This window comes from Canis lupus, chromosome 10 (genome assembly GCF_011100685.1).
Source record: "Canis lupus familiaris isolate Mischka breed German Shepherd chromosome 10, alternate assembly UU_Cfam_GSD_1.0, whole genome shotgun sequence".
Classification (NCBI taxonomy): Eukaryota; Metazoa; Chordata; class Mammalia; order Carnivora; family Canidae; genus Canis; species Canis lupus.
In genome coordinates this window covers 57,921,995-57,943,454 of record NC_049231.1, presented here as the reverse complement: position 1 = coordinate 57,943,454, position 21,460 = coordinate 57,921,995, and the positions used below count along the sequence as shown (strand labels likewise).

Genomic DNA, 21,460 nt, shown 5'->3' with positions numbered 1-21,460 from the left:
AATGTAATAACAATTGTATAAGTACTATGGAAGCATTGAGTATTATTTATTATGTTTTGCAATGTTGTAATATAATGGTGCCAGAATTTATGCATCAAATCCAATAGAGAGCTCAGTTGGTACCTTCAACACATCAGGGCCATAAAATTTATATAGGCCACTGATGTGTATGTAGGGTAATCCAGAAGATGGTTTCCTAATGAAGAATGCCAGAAATCAGTAGTTGGATCAAAACTTGTTTAGGACCCTGAATCATAAAGTGCCAGGGGCACACCTTTACCCTTAAGATGGCTCTACTTAAGGAGACCTCTCAAAAGCAGTTGACTTTCTAGAGATAGCAAACTTGCTGCTACTGCTCTTTCTTAACAAGATTACATCTGTCCCAAAGTCAGCTGGATAAGCTGCTTTCTGTAGTGATCTTACACTGACCAAAGGAACCTAGGAAAAGAAGCATAAAAAAGGTAGATGTGAGCCGAATCTTGAAAAGGAAACTGTCCTGTTAAAGTAGAGGGGTTAAGGAGTGGCTCATGGACAAAGTTAGACAGGTAGCAACATGTGTCTTACACATGGCAATATGTAGCCTCGCCGATGCAGAGGATCATACAGGAATGCATTGATAAGGGGCACCTGGGTGGTACAGTCTGCTGAGCGACTGACTCTTGTTTCCACTCAGGCCATGATCATGGGGTGTGGGGGTGTGGAGAGGGGTGGAATCGCATCGGGCTCTATGCTCAGAGAGGAATTTGCCTCTTTGCCTCTGCCCCTTTGCCCACATGCACTCTCTCCCTCTCTCTCTCAAAGACATATATGAAATCTTAGGGAAAAAAAAAGTACATTGGCAAATTGGAATCTAAGGAAAAGGCTAGTTTTTATATTAAAACCACCTAATATGCTGCAGTGAGGCTCAAAATAATCTTATAGGACCTTCTGCATTTTATCAACATCTAGGTGAGTAGTGATGAGACTAGCTGCAGGTATAGGGAGTTCAGGGGCCTGGACAGCAGCCTACCTGCACTGAGGAAATAAAGATGGCAAGGGCACCCTGCTGAGCTCCCAAAGGGTGCACTGGAGAGTCACAGCACTGGGCCAGAGCACTCACCAACCATTGCTGAAGCAGCAGTACCCAAGACCAACAACAGCGGGAGATGTCCTAACACTACCTCAGATGTGGCAGCAGTCGGAGCTCTCAAGTTAAAAGAACCGTCTGCCTAATCAGGATGAAACTGAGGAAGGGCAAATGCAAAATTGAGTATTTAAAGAGGAAGGAGTCAGAAATGCAGGACAGAGAAAGAATAAGTAAGAAGATGACAGAAGGAAGTCAGCCTAGCCGTCTGCTGGATTGTCATACTGTCACCATCAGCATATTCTTTTACCTCATGCTTTAAATTCTTTTATTTTTTTCTTAATTTTATCTGTCAAAGCCTTAATCTGGAAATAAGAGTTTGTCATATCCACATACATAATTTGCCTATAGCTATAATAAAAGCACCGGGAATAGGTCATTTAGCTTTTGGAGAAAACCAAACTTAGTATTTCTAAAGAATACTTTTTAATATGCCATGGTTTTGCCATATCACTAGCATAGCATTACAAAACAAAAATTGGCTCCACATCAGACTCTCCTGTATGATATGATTGATCAAATGCCTCATCAACTACAAATGATTATGTAGATCACTGTTATGTTTTGTAGAGAATTCTGCTCATTTGAAAAGTCAGACATCGATGTTTTCACCTTAGAGTCTTGTCCTTATGAATAAACAACCAGAAATACTTGTGCTGATTTTTTACATGCGGTTATTTCCACTACATTTGAAAATATTACCCATCTGTTCTTTAGGTCTGATTTATAACTTCATCACTGCCTTGAAAGATGATGACCCCAATGTCCTTGACATGGCCAATATAATAAAAATTGCTGCTGAAAATTTATATTTTCATAGATTTTTCATAGTTGGAACTTGTTGACAGAAGTTCTTTCTCAGAGTTACATATAGGTTCTAGTTAGAGCTACAATTGTTTTTTTTAAAGATTTTATTTATTCATGAGAGACACAGAAGGAGAGAAACAGGCAGAAGGAGGAGAAACAGGCTCCTTGCTGTAGCCCGCCAATGTGGGACTCATTTGGACCCTGGGATCACATCCTGAGCCGAATAGACACTCAACCACTGAGCCACCTAGGCATCCCTAGAGCTCCAATTAAAGCTATGTTTGCTAAGTAGTCTTTATAAACCTTAACACTCCATTGCTGTGAAGGGGGTCCTATAGCCATTAACTGTCCTTTCATATCACAAAATACTGTGAAATGCAAAAGTTGCTAGATATTTCTTTGCTTTTGTATCTCTTTTGTTTGAATGTTTGCAATTTCCCTAATGAGAAGTAGCTTTAAGAAAGAAAGGCTGGTTTTGCCTATTCTCCTATCTGTTCATCTGGAATATGCCAAAGGAAGGGAAGTCCTTCAAGGCTGTGATGATCTTCCCGATTGGATTTCAGTCATAACCGACCACATTCAAAATATGACACTGAAAAAGGAAGCAAAGATAGGATGTGTAATTATATACAAGTGCATAGCAAAATATATTAAAAGCCCTGACTTTCTGCAGTTTTTTGCTTCCTTCAGTCTGTAGACAATAGTAGTACCAACCTGATTTACACCAACTCATAGCCATGTCACAATGTTAAGTACAATTTATTGAGAACTTAATGTCAACCAGATACCATTTGAGGGGTGTGTTATTTCAATTAGTACTCACAATAACAGTATGAAATAGGTATTATCCCTACTTGACAGATTTTGTCATTGAAACTTGGAAAAGTTAAATAACTTGACCTGAACACACACCTAAAACGTGGTGTTTCTTGGATTCAAACTGAGACTTATTTGATGCTAAAACCTGTGATCTTACCCACTCTTCTGTCTCAGTCATATTTCATATCATTCTGTCTCAAGTTACGTAAGAAAAGAATTTATTCTCTGGTTCTCAGACTTTCTAAAAAGATCAACAAGTCCTCCCATAAACTCTAATTCTTGGAATAATAAATTCTTGGAGTAATAAGGTTTAAAAAAAGCTAGTACAAACAACTAAAGAAACAATCTCGAATAAAATAATTTAGAATTAAAAAATCTTATGAAGTAAGAAAATAGTATGATTGTTGTCATTGTGAAAGCCCTGAAAGAGATCCTTAGTTGATAGGGCCTACCTATCTGGCAGCCTCACAGTCATCCACATTAACCACATACATGCCTGAAGCCAAAGATTTTCATTTAAAGGTTTCCATAAACAAATTATTACATTTCTAGGGAAAAATAATTCCAGGCTAATTTTAAAATTAACAATATGAATTGCTCAATTTTTCCATTTTCTTCTAAAATGAAAACTTGGAATATGATAGACTCTACGGATGTGTTCCATGCAGTAACCAATTAAAAATATATATATAGGCATCCCTGGGTGGCGCAGCGGTTTAGCGCCTGCCTTTGGCCCAGGGCGCGATCCTGGAGACCCGGGATCGAATCCCACATTGGGCTCCCGGTGCATGGAGCCTGCTTCTCCCTCTGCCTATCTCTGCCTCTCTCTCTCTCTGTGTGACTATCATAAATAAATAAAAATTTTTTAAAAATAAAAATAAAAAATATATGTATATGTTCTTAGATCTGTATATATATATATATGTATATATACAGATCTAAGAACATAGTCTTTTTTTTCTTCTGTTTATGCGTGCCAAGAAATTCCCTTAAAAACTGACTTAGCTTGGCATCTACCTTTAACATATCAACTGTATAACTGGAACAGGTCCATCTCCCTTTGTACTCTATAGACAGAGAAACCATGTATTGGGCGTGTTTCCCCATGAGATTTTTTTCAGAGTTTATGCTGCCAAATAGACATTAAGCAAGTCTAAATTCCTGAAATTATGTAACTTTACAGGTACACAGTAGTGCATTTAAACATTTAAGAGAACTTTCTATTCATCTCACTCTGCTAACAGAGCCATTTAATCCTGAAAGATGAGCCCATTTTTAGACCCTCCTTTGATTCTACAGATCAGAAGCCACTGCTGAAAAATGAAAAAAAGGAGGGTGGGGGAGAAATAGAGACCTATGATCATGGTCCCCAAAAAAGCAAGAGCATATTTGTTCAGATTTCCCAGGATCCAATATTTTAAGGTAGAGAAGGCAAAAGAGGTAAGAGCTGGAAAATGAATATTTTTTACAACAGAATCCAGGAATTCAGTAAAATGAACCTTAATTTCAGATTTTTAAAACTGAAAGAGATTTTGGGATGCCTGGGTCGCTCAGTGGTTGAGCATCTGCCTTCTCAGGTCACGATCCCAGGGTCCTGGGATCAAGTGCCGCATCACACTCCTTGCAAGGAGCTTTCATCTCCCTCTGCCTGTCTTTGCCTCTCTCTGTCTCTCATGAATAAATAAGTAAAATCTTTAAAAAAAAAAACTGAAAGAGATCTCAAAGGACATACAGTCCACAAATTTACCAGTCATCCTTGCACAGGGGCCCTGCTAATCTTCTCTGTATCATTCTAATTTCAGTATATGTGCTGCTGTAGCAAACACAGAGAATATATAGTCCAAACATAATTTTGTCTCTGATGGAAATGTAAGGTAAAATGCCCCAAATTCATTTAAAAGTCCAAAGACTATTTTATATATGCTAGCCTGAGAAATCTGTAGGATTGAAACACTCATAGGGTCAATAGTTTTATTGAACAATATTTTCTTTAGTTCTCTATTGCCTTTAGGTACCTTGAACTCATGGGAGTTATTTGAATGCTATTACTTCACAGCACTGAAAGTGCCTTCACATAGACAGGAGGATATCCCATAGCCTATATATGTCAGCACAATTTATAAGCAAGTTAAATTCAAACATGCATGATAATTCATGAATAACTTGGGAAAAAGTGACAACTATAGTATCAATTTGAAACAAAACCAAAAAGTCAAATCTCACTTAGTTTAATGGTATATGTCAGCTATCCCACTATTAAGTAAGCCAGCATTCTGAATTTCCCTGTCTTAAACCTTGTAGTTAAATTGAGATTGTAGGGATCCCTGGGTGGCTCAGTGGTTTAGCGTCTGCCTTCAGCCCAGGGCTTGGTCCTGGAGTCCCAGGATCAAATCCCGCATCGGGCTCCCTGCGTGGAGCCTGCTTCTCTGTCTCTCTCTCTCTCTCTCTCTCTCTGTCTCTCATGAATAAATGAATAAATCTTTAATTAATTAATTAATTGAGATTGTATAACTCTAGAAAAAGTCTCTCTCTCTCTGTCTCTCATGAATAAATGAATAAATCTTTTTAAAAAAATAAATAAATTGAGATTGTATAACTCTAGAAAAAAAGTTTTAAGAACTGAGAGTGAAACTGAGGAGGAAATTGCTAAAATATGGACTATCATTGATTTTTACACAACTATTTTAAGAATATTCTAATTATCTACACCCCTAAGGTTCATAAATGTAGATACATATTCATGAGTCCACATAAAGACTTGACATTTCCAAACCACATCACATTTGACACTTCCAAAACCCTTCAATACAGGCATCAGAAATGTAAAGAATGAGAAGATACAGCTTATAAAAATGCTTAACAGATTGAAGTAGCAAATAAATTTGCAGTCAAATGCCCTCTTTCTTAAAGAGGAAAGCAGGGATTTTTTTATGATTCTAAGGCAATACTCTAATTGTTAAGGATAATTCCCACTCCTGATTTGTAAGTTTAGTCCTTTGAGGGACAATTGAAATAATGGTGTTTCTGTAAATGCCAAATCCCAAGGGTTACAGAAACCTAAAGAGACATAAATTAAAGTAAAAAAAGTAGTTGGAAAAAAAAAAAAGAAGTTGGTAACTCTGGGAAACAAAGGGTTGCAGAAGGGGACGGGGGTGGGGGGAATGGGATAACTGGGTGATGGGCACTGAGGAGGGCACTGGAGGAGATGAGCACTGGGTGTTATACTATATGTTGGCAAATTGAATTTAAATTTTTTAAAAATGTAAAAAAAAAAACAAAAAAAAGAAGGTTCACAGAATGCAGATGGTTACAGAAAAAAAAAGTTTAATAGTATATGAAGCATTTGGATATAAGCCGATAGTTGTTCAAATTTAACATTTTAGTCACTGAATAATCTTATGCCTTAGAAAGCTGCAGAGCCTACCTTCCTGAAAAAACATTCATACAGGACAAGGAATAATAAGTCTGGGTTTTAACTGCCACATTGTCAAGGAAGAGGGATAAAATAAATAACTGTTTAAGATGAGATCTTTCCTGGCAATACTTTATCATAGAGCAAGGTTTTCAGATATTAGAGGATAAATTATGAAAGCATCAATGTCAACATGGCAACTCTACAAAGATATATGTATGTACGTCCTGTGTCAAATGAGAGAAGGCACAGATATTCATTCAATGTTGTTGAAATCTTACAACTTTCTATATTCAGGTCGATGTGGCTTCTATTTTTCAATTTTTTAAAGATTTTAGTTATTCAACAGAGAGAGAGAGAGAGAGAGAGCTAGTGGAGGTGCAGAGGGAGAGGGGCAAGGTGACTCTGGGCCTGAGCACAACTTGGGGCTTGATCTCAAGACCCTGAGATGGTGACCTGGGCCAAAACCAAGAGTCAGACCCTTAACCAACTGAGCCACCCAAGGGCCCTGTTTTTCAGTTCTTTAACATTTTCAAACTCAGAGTAGAGTGCACAGTACAATGAATATGGAACACCCACCATCCAGATTCTAAAATCATTAACATTTTGCCATGTTTGTATGCAGTGCCTTAACACCATTTTTAAACACAGATAACTGGTCAAATCCCCACCCACTATGGACATCCACATTGCACCACTTGCATATTTCTGGTAATAGGAACCTCACTACTTCCTAATATATTAAAGTGTCTAGTAACCATGTTCCTCTCTCAGACTGAACTAAAATCTGCCTTCCTTAAATTTCTACCCTTTTATTCTAGTTCTGCCCTTGGAAAGATACGGTCAAGACTTTTTCCTTCTTCTCTAAGTGGCCCTTCAAAACCCTAAAGTTCACTTTCATAACAGACTATCTCAGATACAATACAAGATAACAATCAATACAATACAAGATACAAATCTTATTTGTATTTTCTTCTCTCTTAAATTGAATAGAGTGGGGGCAAAGAGAAGGAGATGTAAAGAGAGAAGGAGTGGTTATCAACCTTCTGAAGGGCTGGCCCTTTTTTCCCCAAAAAGGTTTCATATGTGATATTTTCATTTTCATTCAGCTTGATGTAGTCTCAAATTTCAGTTTTATCTTCTTTAACGCATGAGTTGTTTGGAAGTGTACATCTTCTTTTCCCAAAAAAGGGGGATTTTTCTAGTTTCATTGTGGTAATTGCTGTCTTTCCATCACATTTGCCTTGTAGTGAGGGAACAAAAATCCATATATTGTAATTTTTGACATGTATTTAGACTTTCCTTAAGGCCAGCATATAATCATTTTCTTTTAACATTCTCTCAATGCTTGAATAGGATATGTATTCTGTCCCGTGTTCTATATTATGTCAAGTAGGTCAAAGTTTGTCATCTGTTATTCACATTTTCTATTCATTTCTGAAAATGTATGTTTGTTCATTTAGTTACTAAGAGAAGTATGTTAAAATCTCTTAATGTAATTGTGTGTATTCATTCTCCCTCTAGTTTTACCTATTTGTGCTTTGTCTGTCTATATGGAGGCTGTGTGATTAAATGCGGTTAAATTCTGAATTTCTGCATTTTCCTGATAAACCAAAACTTTTGTTACATAGTATTTTTTATTCTTTAGTAATCTTTTTTCCCTTAAAGTCAACTTTGTCTGATATTAATATTGCAAAGCCAACTTTCTTTTCATTAGTGTTGGCATAGTACATTTTTCATCTTTTTTCCTTCAACCTATCTTTTCTTTTCATCCTTATATTTAAATGGTTTCTCTTGAAACAGCATATTTAGGTTTTGTTTTTATAATCAACCTGAGAATTTCGGTTTTTAGTAAGATCTTTCAATCTGCTTACATTAATGCAACCTATTGCTATGATTAGGTTTAAACTACCCTTTTACTATTTGCCTTCTATTTGTTCTGCACATTTTAGTTTCCTTTTCTTTCCTCTCTTGCCTTCTCTCTAAAATAATGGACCATTTTGTATTATTCCATTTCTCCCCTGTATTAGATTTGTAGTTTTATGCTTTTACTATTCCTTTAGCTTTTCCCGTAGGGGTATTTTAATATGCATATTTGATTTATCAAAGTCTAAAATAAATTAGTAGTTTTACCTCTTTCCTAACAATGCAAGGATCTTCAAACTCTATTTACCCTCCTGCCAACTTATTATTCTCATGTATTTTAATTATAAATATTTTATAAATCCCAAATATGTTATAAATCCCAAATATGTTATAAATCCCCAAAGACCTTCCTATTATTGTTTTATACAGTCAGTATTCATTTAGATTTACTCACATATTTATCCTTTCATTGCTTTTCATTGTGCTGGAATTTTGAATCAAAAAGAGAAAGGAATTTAGTGCAAATTTGGTGAGTTCCACCCCTCCTTCATCCTACCTCTCTGCTTCATTTGGAATTCAGAAAAACATAAGGGCCCTGAGGCATATGGGGAAACATTGTGCAGAAACATCATAAGTAAGATGTAATGAAATGGGTAGGAAAATATACACAAGACAGTAACATGCTCTGAAGGCAAGAAGCACAAAGATACGCTTTATTTAAAAAGCCTTAAGCAGTTAATGATTTGGAGAAGTATTGCCAAATTACACTCAGCAAATTTAGTAGTATGCCCCAATTTAGTGGGCACAAAAGCTGTTTATTGTTGAATGAACAACAAGTTTAATGTAATTGGTTTCATACAATTAGGAGGTCACCAAGCCATGCTTGTTATAATTGGCATTGCCATAGCCAGGGGCTTGTGCGACCTCAAGCGATGATTGGCCTGAAGGAGTAAGCCAAGAATGTGTGTGCTTTGGGCTAGGGAGACTGACTAATCTGGCTGCAAGGCTCACGGAGGGGGCCAGGAATCAAGTCACAGTGCTTAGGCAAGGCCTGGTGGACTCAAGCTGAATATAGTCTCCCTTCAGTTCATTGCACTCCGGGGATTTGATCTAGAGCTAGGGATGGAAGGTGATCGAGAGGATCGAGGTAAAAAGGTAGGGCACCAGGAAACTACAGTTATTAAAATGTCAGTTCAGAGGCATCCCATAATCAGATGGGATCATAATTCCTCTGAAAGCCATCCAGTTTGAAGCTGGTCTCCAGCTTGTATAGACTGGGCTTGAACTTTCACACAAACCATCTTTAATTCCTGGTATCAAGCCACTCTAAAGCAAAGATTAATGGTGCTACTTATTACAAAATACAGTTTTTTTACCTCCACAAGGTTGTGGATTGATGACTAGTTGTAATATCACTCCAAATACCAGAGTCATCTTTTCCCAAACATGTTTTTAATGGATAATTAAGTTTAAGAAGCAAAAAAAAGGAAGTTTAGCTGGGAATGACATACTGAAGAGATGCCAGAGAACACTCCTGATGATTAGCAATCATTTATCAGTAGAAAATGTTTTTCCTTAATATTCTGAAAACAATAAGCTTCACTTTGCCAGTTGCAAAAAGAGCTGAAGAATAAGTAAGGCCTTTGTTCCCTTGCTTGTTCTGTTTTAGCCTATGAGCAGTTGGTTCATTTGGTCTGTGTGTAGTACAGATGAGTCACAAATTGAACTGGTCATGTGTGCCACTTGGTTTTCTCCCCATGTTCATGAACTGCATGTCTAACCTCATCCCATCGTCTTGCAGATGAACCCCACTAGCCACAGAGGAGACTGGGTGAGAAAAGGTCAATTTGCAGTGCAAATCAGTCATCATTGCTGGAAAAGCAACTCCGTACATATAGCATAATTTTTCCATATGAGAACAGCATATTTCAAGGTTCTGATAGAACACAGTGCAATGACAAGGACTTCCAGAACACTGGATTCACCACTTTATAAAACAAAGAAATAAACTATCAGTGAGGCTGATATTTGTTGATTTTGGTGATATTTTTGTTTATCATTTAAAGCACACCAAATTATTAACAATCTGTTTTGCCAGAACAGATAAGAATCTAGAACTATAAATCTACTGCTGGCCATAGATGAAGACAGTTCTCTTTTGTTACTTAATATCAGTATTTATTTTCTCCACGAGAACTGCTTAGCTTGGGCGAATTCTAGCTGATAATTTCAGAAGGGTGAAAAGCTAACTAGAACTGGGCATTTAGCCCAGATAAATCTGATTCCAGTACTATGAAAGAAGCAGCAAGGGAAATAGAAAGTCTTTGACAAAAATTGTTGATAATTGGCTAAGGACTGGGGAGGGAAACAGAAGACTTGGAGAGCTATGAATGTTATTCTAATGTAGAAGAAAGACACAAGGGAGGAATCTAGGCACTACAGATGAACGACCCTCTTTTTACTTCTAAGAAAAATTAAATATATATACATACATATATAAAACTATAATTAAAGGCCTGCTATCCAGAGTTCTTAGGAAATAGTCTTTCTGGAGACCAAAATTGCAGGGACAAAAATGGAAATCTGGGGTTTGAATTTCTACTCTGGGTGACCTTAGGCAGGTTACCTCACAAATCTACACTTCAGTGACATCCTCCTGCCTCATCTGCAAATTGTGCATGATGTGACCACTTATTCCACTGAGCTGTTATCAGGATGAAATCAGAGGCTCACTGATCTAATTTTCTAACCAAATAATAGATGTTTAAATATTGCTAAGCATTTACCTATTTTTACACCAGTTAATTTTAGAATTTTAACAAATTTGTGTATGGTTATATAAAATATCACACACCTCTTTCTTAATCAAAATTTAAGTAACATAATTTGATGTCTTGAATACTCAGATTATCATTAATAGGAGCCATGAATGGATGAAGCAATAGTAAAACAGCAATGCTCTCAGCACTTGTTGAGATAGCTCCCACTTTCCAGGATTGTACTGAAAAATAAGATGAAGACCCAAAATAACAATAAGATCCTTACCCAATGAGTCCTTTTTATTTGAACAGTTTTATAGAGTAAATGGAAAAGGTGCTGAGAACTAATTTACCATCCTGTCATGAGAAAGGATTAGGACCAATTATTCTGAACAGATGGGTATCTATCTAAGTTGTTAAGAAAAGGAAGAAAGAAAGGAAAGAAGGAGGGAAGATAGGTGGGAGGAGGGAAGGAAAGTGGCTAGGAATAAAGTAGCTCCTTCTCACAGCAAACATGAATCCTTGACCTTTTTTTCTACTTTACTCCATTTATGAGATTAAATTAGTATGGTTGCAGAAGATATAAGAATGTAAATCCACACAGATGAAGAAATAGCAGCGACTTGAATTTAACCACTGCCTTTGCTTTAACCACAGGACCTCAAAGGACAGCACCAAGTAATATTCACAAAGCATGCACAGTGCTCCCCACAGACCTAGTAAAGATGTGGATATTTTACTCTGAGGATTTACAGTCTAGAGACAAAAAGATATATTTTGAAGATTCTGAACTTTAAAAAAAAATCTTTGCATCATTAAGGATGAACAGTCTATTTTACAGACGGAGAAACAGAGAGAAAAGAATTGATGTCGTGGTCCTAGATCACCTGGGCAGTGACAGATGCAAAATCATTTCAGTCCCTTCCTTCTATTCATGGTGTACTCCTCCCTGGTCAGTGGTGGCTTATTCCAAAGTAGTTCTGAACTATTCCTTAAACCTAAAGCAGCGAAGTCTAAATGGTAATCTAAAGCATTTAAGGTACAGAAAATGTTTGCCCATGAAAACACACTGAATGTCCATGTCGTGGTAAGTTATCAAATTATGAAAAGAACATTGCAGAGATTAAAATGTTGCATAAGAGAGAGAAAGCAGCATGAGTCAGGGGTTTGGGAAATATGAGTCAGAATGACGGGAAGGAGCCAAAAACATAGAGAATGAGGGCCTAAGCAGGGACTTAATGGACACCACAGAGATGTGGACACAGTCACCTCCATTAACTTTTGAGAGGAAACCAAATATGTGGTTCCATAGACTGCGGGTCAGCGTGATAAAGAGGCTAGGAGTGAGAGCTGAGCAAAGATCAGACTGCATTATTTGAAGCAATGATGGTGCCAAAGTCAGCAAGAAAGGGACCTACAACAGTATAAATCACTAGGAGGGAGAGTGTGGGCACATTTTTGAAAAATGAGGGAATCACCAAATACTGCCCTTAGCTATTCTTAATGCATTAGAATGATGAAATGTGAGTTGATTTACGTGTTGTGATATTTTAGGAAGCACACTCTATTATTTTGTTCTTTGGCTATGTTTACATTAGGCTGTGTCTGCATAGTTCAGAGCTGCTCCCCGTGGTGTCCAATTCAAATTCCAATCCCACCTTTAAGGCCCTGCTTATGACTTGAGCTACCACTTTATGAGCACCTTCAAGCAGGCACTGCAGCAGGCTCCTCACACACAGCCCCTCCAGCCATGCTGACTCCAGCTGTCCTGCAGACCACATTGGTTTTATTGGATGTTTTCTAATGCAGCCTGCCTCCTGCCTAGAAATAGCCTCCTCACCTTCTTCAAAATGCAGCTCAAAACTCCCCTGGCCTGGCACACCTTCCACAGCCACCCACCTCTGCTGCTGCCTATGCCTCCTAGTTTCTGCACCTCTCAACACCATTGCTTTCCTACAGTTTCCATGTGCTGACATCTTGCTGGTTTTACTGTTTCTCACATATTTCCTGTTACTCTTTCTTGTAAATGATTAGTTCCATAAGACAAAACACTGATCCTACTTCCCTCAAACTCTAGGCATCAGTTCCCAGCACACGGTTATCATTCACTCATCCATTTATCGAACAAACATTTATTGAAAACCCACTGTTTCATGCACTCTGCTAGGCATTAGGAATACAGAAAAAAAGTGAGATGTAGACCCCATCCTCAGTGTGCTTGGGGCCAGGGCCCAGGGAAGGTGTTAACTGATTGCTTAAGAACCTAGTGAGCTTCACTGTCGAGGATAAATTATAGTTTAAAAGCAAAACAAAAACTCCTCTCCCTGGAGTACTTTTTCCTAGATTACCAGGGAAATCGACTGACCTGAGTTGTTTCCTTATGAATAAGGTAGTGCTTTTGCCACTCAGGATACTCCTGCCACAGAAGCCTTTTCTAAATGAAAAGCCTGGGAAGGGGGATCCCTGGGTGGCGCAGCGGTTTGGCGCCTGTCTTTGGCCCAGGGCGCGATCCTGGAGACCCGGGATCGAGTCCCACGTTGGGCTCCCGGTGCATGGAGCCTGCTTCTCCCTCTGCCTATGTCTCTGCCTCTCTCTCTCTCCCTCTCTCTCCCTCTCTCTCTCTCCCTCTCTCTCTCTGTGACTATCATAAATAAATAAAAATTAAAAAAAAAGATATAAAAAAAGAAAAGCCTGGGAAAACGAGGTCTTCTGGTACACCAGCACAGGAATGTATATTCTGCTTCAAGTCTCTGACATAGATGTATGTTTTAGTGACTCATCACGTTAACTCTGATATTTAAGACAAATAGAAATGCATACAGGTAGAAAGGAAGAGTGCAGAGGTGCTTGGCTGGCTCAGTTGGTGGGACAAGCGACTCCTGATCTCCGGGTTGTGGGTTTGAGCCCTATCTTGGGTGTAGAGATTACTTAGAAATAAAGTCCTGTAAGAATAAACTGTAAAAGACTTTAACAAGGCATAACAATTCTTACATGACTTTCTCATATGGCATATGCTCTATGAATAAATAATAACAGGGTCTCAAAGGGCAACTTTTAAAATAATAAAATTGTGTCACTTAAGTAATGGTATGAATTGACAGTATAATCGAAGATAATACAAAGAAATCCTATTTGTCTATGTGTTATTAGATAAACTGCTAAGAGCAAAGGAGAGGACAAATATTTTCAACTTGATTTAGAGAAGCTCTCAATGAAAATGTAGTCAGTTCATTTCCTAGAAGATCCACCTCCAGGTATATGACAAAGCACATGCTTAACTTCTTTGGAATAATTTCTTGAAGGGGATTTCATGAAGTTGTATTTTATTGAATTTCAGGAAGTTTCCCATCCGAAAATTAAAGTGAGTCCAAGTATGTACAAAGTGTGTTAAAAATATCATCCATCACTGTTAGGTGCAGTGAGTGCTATTGCAGTTTTGTTGGTTGTTGTTGTTGTTAATAGAGAAAGGAAAAGAATATAGTGACAGTGAAGGCAGTGATTTTTTTAAATTATTAAGTTATTTTAACTCACCGAATATTTTTATTCAATAATCCTTTTCAGAAGGTAAATGAACCTGGTTCTTAAGAAGGAGTAGGTCCAGGTAGCACAACTTTTATGTTTAAAATCTATTTAATTGATATATTAACTCCACTGGAAATATTGGCTTATTTATCAAAGAGCCTTAGAACTGAATAAGAAAGTAGGAAGGAAACTGTAGGATATAGGGAATGCAATGGGGTGGAGGCAGTTTGCAGAGAGGTCTCAGAAAGAAAAGCCACAGTCACTGGTGAGGCCTCCCTTAGAAAATGCAGCAGACAGCCCCAGTCCTTGATCTTTTGCCAGCATGCACTGAGGAAACTTGCCACATCTGAATCTCACATTTCGATATCTCTCAGGGCTGTTATCACTGCAAATGCTGGCAGATGCTCTTGACATAAAACAATAGGAATTCTGCTGTCATTTCTGCATTAGCGAGTCATAAAGCTCTGAAAGAAACCCCAGTAGAAATGTTTTCATCAAGTGCATATGAGAATATAATAAAAGACAGAAAAAAGACCAGATAATTTCAAAAAAAGATCGTGGCCCCTCTGCATGGTACCTTACAAAGGACAGAGTTAGAATCGCTGATTTGAAAATAATGATGATGATGATGACGGTGGATTACAAAACAAAAATAAAAAACAGTAACAAAAAAAAGTTCACCAAAACTTTAAAACCAGGTTCAAAGAATCATGTTAAGTAGATGCTTTTATAGGGTATTATCCAATAAATGGCCATACATCCCTAAAGTATTTTTCACCGCCCCTCTCTCTTTCTTTTGGGAAAAATGTCTGTTATCATTCAAATCCAGTATCAGAGGACAACTCTTACCACAGGAATCTCCCACATTCTTACACTGGTAGTGTGAGTACAGCAGTTCTCCCTGAAAATAGAGTGAAAAGCAGCAGAAGCCACTCTCTGAGCTTCTTTAAAGGAAGGCAGGAATTGAGAAATACCTTCTAATTACTGATGGCTCATCTTTTGTATTGAATTTTAGCCCACTGTTTGTTCCAAAGCACCACCCTGGGTTTACCACATTGATGATCTAAGGTTCCCTAAGCCGTCTTAGTTTTTATGCAAAATTTGTCATCTAGGAATTCCAAGTTTGATGATATTTTTTTAACAAAGCTTAGACCCTTCAGTTGTTGAAGAATGCCAAAATCACATAATCCTTTCATCTTCTTAACTCACCTACTTAACTTGGTAATGTGAGAGAGTTATTGAATGCGAAGGTAATGTTGAAAAGGCAAAATTAAATTTCACTTAAAATCACCGTAATATAAATGCACATGCATAAATTCATATCACCTTTGATTCCAAAGAAACTCATTATAACAGATTCATTATATTGTGACCGAGCATTTTTTACTTTTCTAAAACTATAATCTACTACTCCTTTGGGCACATTTAGTAAATTAAAGAATCGCTTTGGGAAAATATCTTTTTTAAACTGAAATGAGATGCTTTGGGAAAATATGTATTTTAAACTACACCAATCTATCTCTCCTAGAGAAATATGATCAAGTTGAATCCTTTGCATTTTGAAATTTGCAATGAAAGGGTTTTGTTTTTTTTTTAAGATTTATTTATTTGAGGGAGAGAAAGAGCATGTGCATGAGCATGCTGTGGAGGGAGCGGCAGAGGGAGAGGGCAAGAGAATCTCAAACGGACTCCACACGGAGCGTGGAAGCCTGACACAAGGCTCCGATTCCATGACCCTGAGATGATGACCTGAACTGAAATCAAGAGTCAAATGCTCAACCAACTGAGCCACCCAGGCACCCCTGCAATTAAAGTTTAATTAAAAGGCAACAGGAAATACATAGTATTAAAGTTTGATTTATACCTGGCTACTGGACAGTTCTTTATAGACTTGTCAATGTAAATGATCTCAAATGCAACATATTGTGTAGAAAAAGCAAGTATTATACAATTCATTTATGCTTTAAAGCACGCAACACAACACTGTATATTCTAATGAATGCATATCTATATAATTAAAGTATAAAAACCTTTCAGGGAAGGATTCACACCTACCAGAACAGTGGTAGGTGAGCAGATAAAAAGATAAGAATACAGTAAAGCTTTAGTTATGTCTCGAATGTTTTATTTCTGAATATAAAGTGAGCCAAGGCAAACATGGCTAATGTTAGCATGTGTTAAATCTGAGTCGTACACACTGGCATCTATGAAATTATTTTCCAAATGTTTGAAATCATTTATCATTTTAAACATTTCTAATATAATATTACAGAGTATTGCCTTAATAAAGTGAAAACTTTATTTCTTTTTAAAAAGTATGATGGGCACCTCTGTGGCTCAGTCAGTTAAGTGTCTGCCTTCAACTCAGGTCACGATCTCAGGGTCCTGGAATGGAGCCCTGCATCAGGCTCCTGCTCAGTGGGGAGCCTGCTTCTCCCTATGCTGCTCCTCCTGCTTTCTCTCTCTCTCTCTCTCTCTCTCTCGCTCTCTCTCTCGTGCTCTCTCTCTCTCTCTGTGTTAAATAAATAAATAAAATCTTTTTTTTAAAAAGTATGATGGCAATTCAACATAGGGAATATAGTTAATAATACTGCAATAGTGTCATTGTATGGTAACAGATGGTAGCTAGACTTGCTGTGAATATAACGTAATGTATAGTGTTGTCTAACCACTATGATGTGCACCTGAAACTTATGTCATTTATGCGTCAGCTACACTTCTTCAGGGTTTTTTTTAAATGGAGGAAATAGTAACATCTGCACAACCAACTCAAACTTTGTGCTGGCTGTCTTTATCAGACATAGACGAGTGCACTGCAGGGACCCACAACTGTAGAGCCGACCAAGTGTGTATCAATTTACGAGGCTCCTTTGCCTGTCAGTGCCCCCAGGGGTACCAGAAGCGGGGAGACCAGTGCGTAGGTAAGTACAGCAGAGCAGTAAGCAAAATTCTATCCTAAACCTCTTCCTTGTTTAAACCCGTCATTCAAAGCAAAGCATTCATATTTATTTGGAGAATGATAACTCCAACTGCTTGTTCTGTCATTGACTACTGAACCATTTTCCACATTAATAAGAAAGAGCTAACCTTAAAGGGTGAGCACGTTCTGGATTTCAAAATGTTGGTTCCATGTTAGACTAAGCAGAAGCAGAAATTTGGAGTATGAATGAGACCACAAAAGCAACCAAGGAAATAATTTTAAATTAGCTGTTTGGTGGCCACAGCACCAAAACATTGACGATGTGACCTTCATTCACTGGTTCATAAAATAGCATAGCTTATAGGGCACATGAATGAAGTTCAAATCCCAACTCTGCTCCTAACTCATTTTGAGGCTTTAGACAAATGACTTACATACTCAGGAGCTCACGCGTGGGAGTGCTCAGAGCTGAGGCAAGTATTGCACGGAATAGCTGTGTGCTATTATTGTGTAATGAGTTAACAGACGTGTACTAAACATTCGGTGTGTTGCAAGTGGGTGCAGTGCTGGAAAGGCAAAGCCAAGTATAGCGTGTGCCTCTACTTGAGAGCTCTACTTGAGCTACCTGAGGACAGGAGCCAGGTCTGATTTGTGTCATTGCTGTCTCCCCGGAACCTGAAAAAGTGCCTGCCAAGTAGATGCTCCGTGCTTTTTTTTTTCAATTGGCAGGAAGAACACAGTATGAAGAGGCTGACTGGCGAATAAGTAAACAGTAAAAAGTAAATGTGTTCCAGGTTCTGTCATGGGGTCCAGCACTAGGAGTAAAACGTCCTAATTGAATCCCTATGTCAGTTGTATTCATGTGATATTCATGGTAATTTACATACTACCGTTTAACATACATCAGTGAAGAGTCCTTATTTTCTCTTTAGAACAGAGGGATAAGAACATGGGGATAGGAAAAAAAAAAAAAAAGAAAGAACATGGGGATAGGAAGCTAGAATTAATTTTCGCCTGAGAATGTTAGCTCTTGACATCGAGATGTCAACACTGAGCTCCTTGAGGGCCCGGTTCTGCCCGCCATGGGGCTGTGCCCAGGTGCTGGGGTGAGTGCCCAGCCTCTGAGGAAGGCCCAGGGTTTGTGTGACTAAAACTGTGATTTAGAAGATTGTGTGGAAAACTGGACAGGCACCAAAGTTTTGCCCAATGGATTAGTCAGGAAAATAAACAATTGAGTGTATAAAAGGTAAAGAGAAAGAACTAACTCAACTTACTATGGGAACAATTAAAGGGAATAAAATGTGTGATTATAGCCCTATAGGATCTGGTAGCAGGAAACATTCTTAAATCCAGATCTAATCATGGGGCTTCTCTGCTGTTCCCCTCACCCACATTTGCCAGCAGAGTATATAAGATCTTCCTCCATCAGATCCTTGTCCAGTTCTGTTGTACCAACACCATTCTTCCTGCAAAAATATTACACTGAAGCCTTGTCTACTAAAGTTCCACACAAACATCATGCAATGTCACACCTTATTGCCTCTACCTAAGCTCTTTTAGCACCAAAAACATGTTTGCCCTGGCAAACTCCTATTCAATTTCCAAATCCCAGTTCAGGGTCACTTCCTCTGGGAAGTCTTCCGTGATTTACCCAGATATGATTAGTTCCTCCCTCCTGTGCATCACTACTTCTCAAACCTTGATGAGTGTTTTTTTTTTTTAAATTTCCAGTCTATTATAGATCAATACTACTATAAAGTAAAATAAAAAAATGTTGTAGCAACACCAAATTGCTATTCCTAAACACATATTCTCAACTTCTGTACTTATTTGTAGCAGGCTGTTCCAAATAGTCCATGAACCAACAGTGGTCAGCAGGCCACTTGAGTAGAATGGTGCTCTGTCTGTCCCTTGTACAGCTTTCTACTGTTGATCCTACCATTCCTTGCAATAATATGTTTCCATGCCATTCTTCATGCTAGACAGAGTATAAAGTATGTATTTATCATCATTATAAGACTATAGTGCCAAACACAATGCTTGCAAATAACAGTGATTCAGTGGGTATTCACTGATTGAGAAGACATGCATGATTTATTTATCAAGTATTTACTGATACTGTTCTAAGTGCTGGGCCTTCATGGTGAGCAAACATATTTTACAGAATCATGTCCCTCGTGGAACTATTAGGAGGGACCATTTTTACAAATTAGCTGTCAGTAGGGGCCCCTGGCTATAATACTGGGTACAGGATGAGCTATGCTGAAATTGCTCTTAATCAATATGAAGTCTGCACACACATTCCACTGATGTTTATCGAGCACCTACTATGCCAGACCCTGTTCCAGGCGTTAAGCACATAGCAGTGAACCAACAAAAATACTCTACTTTCATCTGAAGAGAAGACAGGTCTTATTTGCCATGCATTATAGTGAGGGAGACAGACAAGAAGCAAATAAACACATAACACAATATCAAGGAGTGTCAATGGCCACAAAAAATAGAAAGTAGGAAAAGGTGACAGATGGGACAGAAGAAGCCATTTTATATGGATGGACAGAGATGGCCTCCCTGAGGTGACATTTGAGCAGACACTTCAAATAAATGAGGTGGAAAGCCATGTCAATGCCATTACCTTTGATTTCAGTATTCAAGTGAAATCAAATATATTTTGCAGCCTATTAATAACAGCTGCCATTTATTTTTACCTGTTTTTTTGCAAGGAAATTTGCCTATAATTTCATGGTATCCTCCCAACGAGTCTACCACATTGTTGTATTATCACTTACAGAAGAGAAAATTGAAGCTTTGAGAAGACCATGCTAGTAATTGCCAGAACAAAGATTCATCTCAGGCTATCCTGAGGCCACTTGAGCCTACCACTTCCCACAGTTTTAGTCAGAAGAACTCAACATAAAGTATTGTTTTGTTTTTGTTTTTTACCATAAGGAAGTGTCAGTCTTATATTGTACAGTCTTATATTGTACAGTGTACAGTCTTATATTGTACATGAATAATTGTTATTTTTTAATTACACACGTCATGTTAACATTGTCACAAAGTGTAGAGTTAATGAAATTTTACTATGCTTCTAAGATGTTAATCCTACTCCGCAAGTTCTCAACTGACCATTTTATAGTTGGAAATATTTATCTGAGAAGAACACAGCCTGGAACACTTCATCAGAGTGTCAGAGGGCAGTCTCAAGAGGTAATTTGTTTAGCATCCTATTCCTTTCACAGTGTTCTTTCATTTGATTCTCATGGAAACTTCATAAGATACACATAGCAAGCATTACTATCCAAATTTTACAAAAGAAACAATCAAGATACCAAGCGTTTATTGCTCAGCAATGTCAGCAGCTGAGCAGTAGACCACACCTCCTTTCTCTTGGTTTTATGCTACATCAATCAGTTCTTCCATAGTGCTTTTTTACTTCTGTCATTACAAATAACCTTTTAGATCCCAGAACTGACATATATATTCTCATATCTATGTGAAATAGCCTTAATTACTTTTCTGTCTTTAAATCTCAACCCACTCAACCAGCTTTATGAAGTCTTTGTTTTTAACATCTCACTCAACTGCAGAATGCAAACCAAAGCTTATTTTTAAAAGAATATTTACCCTAATTTTTAAAAAAATGACAGAATACCTTTTAAAATGAGATTTTTCTTTGGCCAGGTTTTCTAGATAATGTTCTGCTGAGAACTAAAGAGCTACCAGCTCTGAATAGTCAATAACTTGGTTTTCTTTGTGTGTGTGCCTGACAACCCAGACATAGACGAATGCACCATCCCTCCATATTGCCACCAAAGATGCGTGAACACACCAGGATCATTTTATTGCCAGTGTAGTCCTGGGTTTCAGCTGGCTGCAAACAACTATACCTGTGTAGGTAAGCTCTGGGCGGACTGCCATCCTAACTGATTTCTGTCTTCACAAAAAATGTCAGGGCGCATTGCAGTATTTCCAGTTTTCTGTGCTCTTGAGTGGACTGGTCTCCTTTATCTTCCCTGCATAAAGCTATAAAGACAATAACCAATCTGTCTCTTAAAACACATCAAGATGTGAATGGAAAACTTTATTAACCGTGGTGTTAGTCCTCCTCTGTGAGTCTATCAAAAATATAAAAAAAAAACTACAGATCAATGGATACACATACACCAATTAGTCAACAGTATGTGATATAAATGCTGAAGGTGCCAGTAGATTACTGTAAGTTCAAGTAC

General features: G+C 37.9%; 1 protein-coding gene, 1 long non-coding RNA gene and 1 other non-coding gene across 4 annotated transcripts in view; 1 reads left to right on the top strand and 2 right to left on the bottom strand.

The window, feature by feature from the left end:
• The window catches only part of EFEMP1 (EGF containing fibulin extracellular matrix protein 1), a 61,417-nt gene that overhangs the window by 27,137 nt on the left and 12,820 nt on the right, over positions 1-21,460 (top strand). The window contains 2 exon segments of the mRNA XM_038551301.1: positions 17,107-17,229; positions 21,007-21,126. Coding sequence (XP_038407229.1) covers positions 17,107-17,229; positions 21,007-21,126 — 243 coding nt within the window.
• The window catches only part of LOC119873679, a 34,665-nt gene that overhangs the window by 6,896 nt on the left and 6,309 nt on the right, over positions 1-21,460 (bottom strand). The window lies entirely within an intron of this gene.
• On the bottom strand, positions 4,469-4,575 carry LOC119873817. The gene has a single exon (XR_005366318.1). It is a non-coding gene; the product is annotated as a U6 spliceosomal RNA (small nuclear RNA).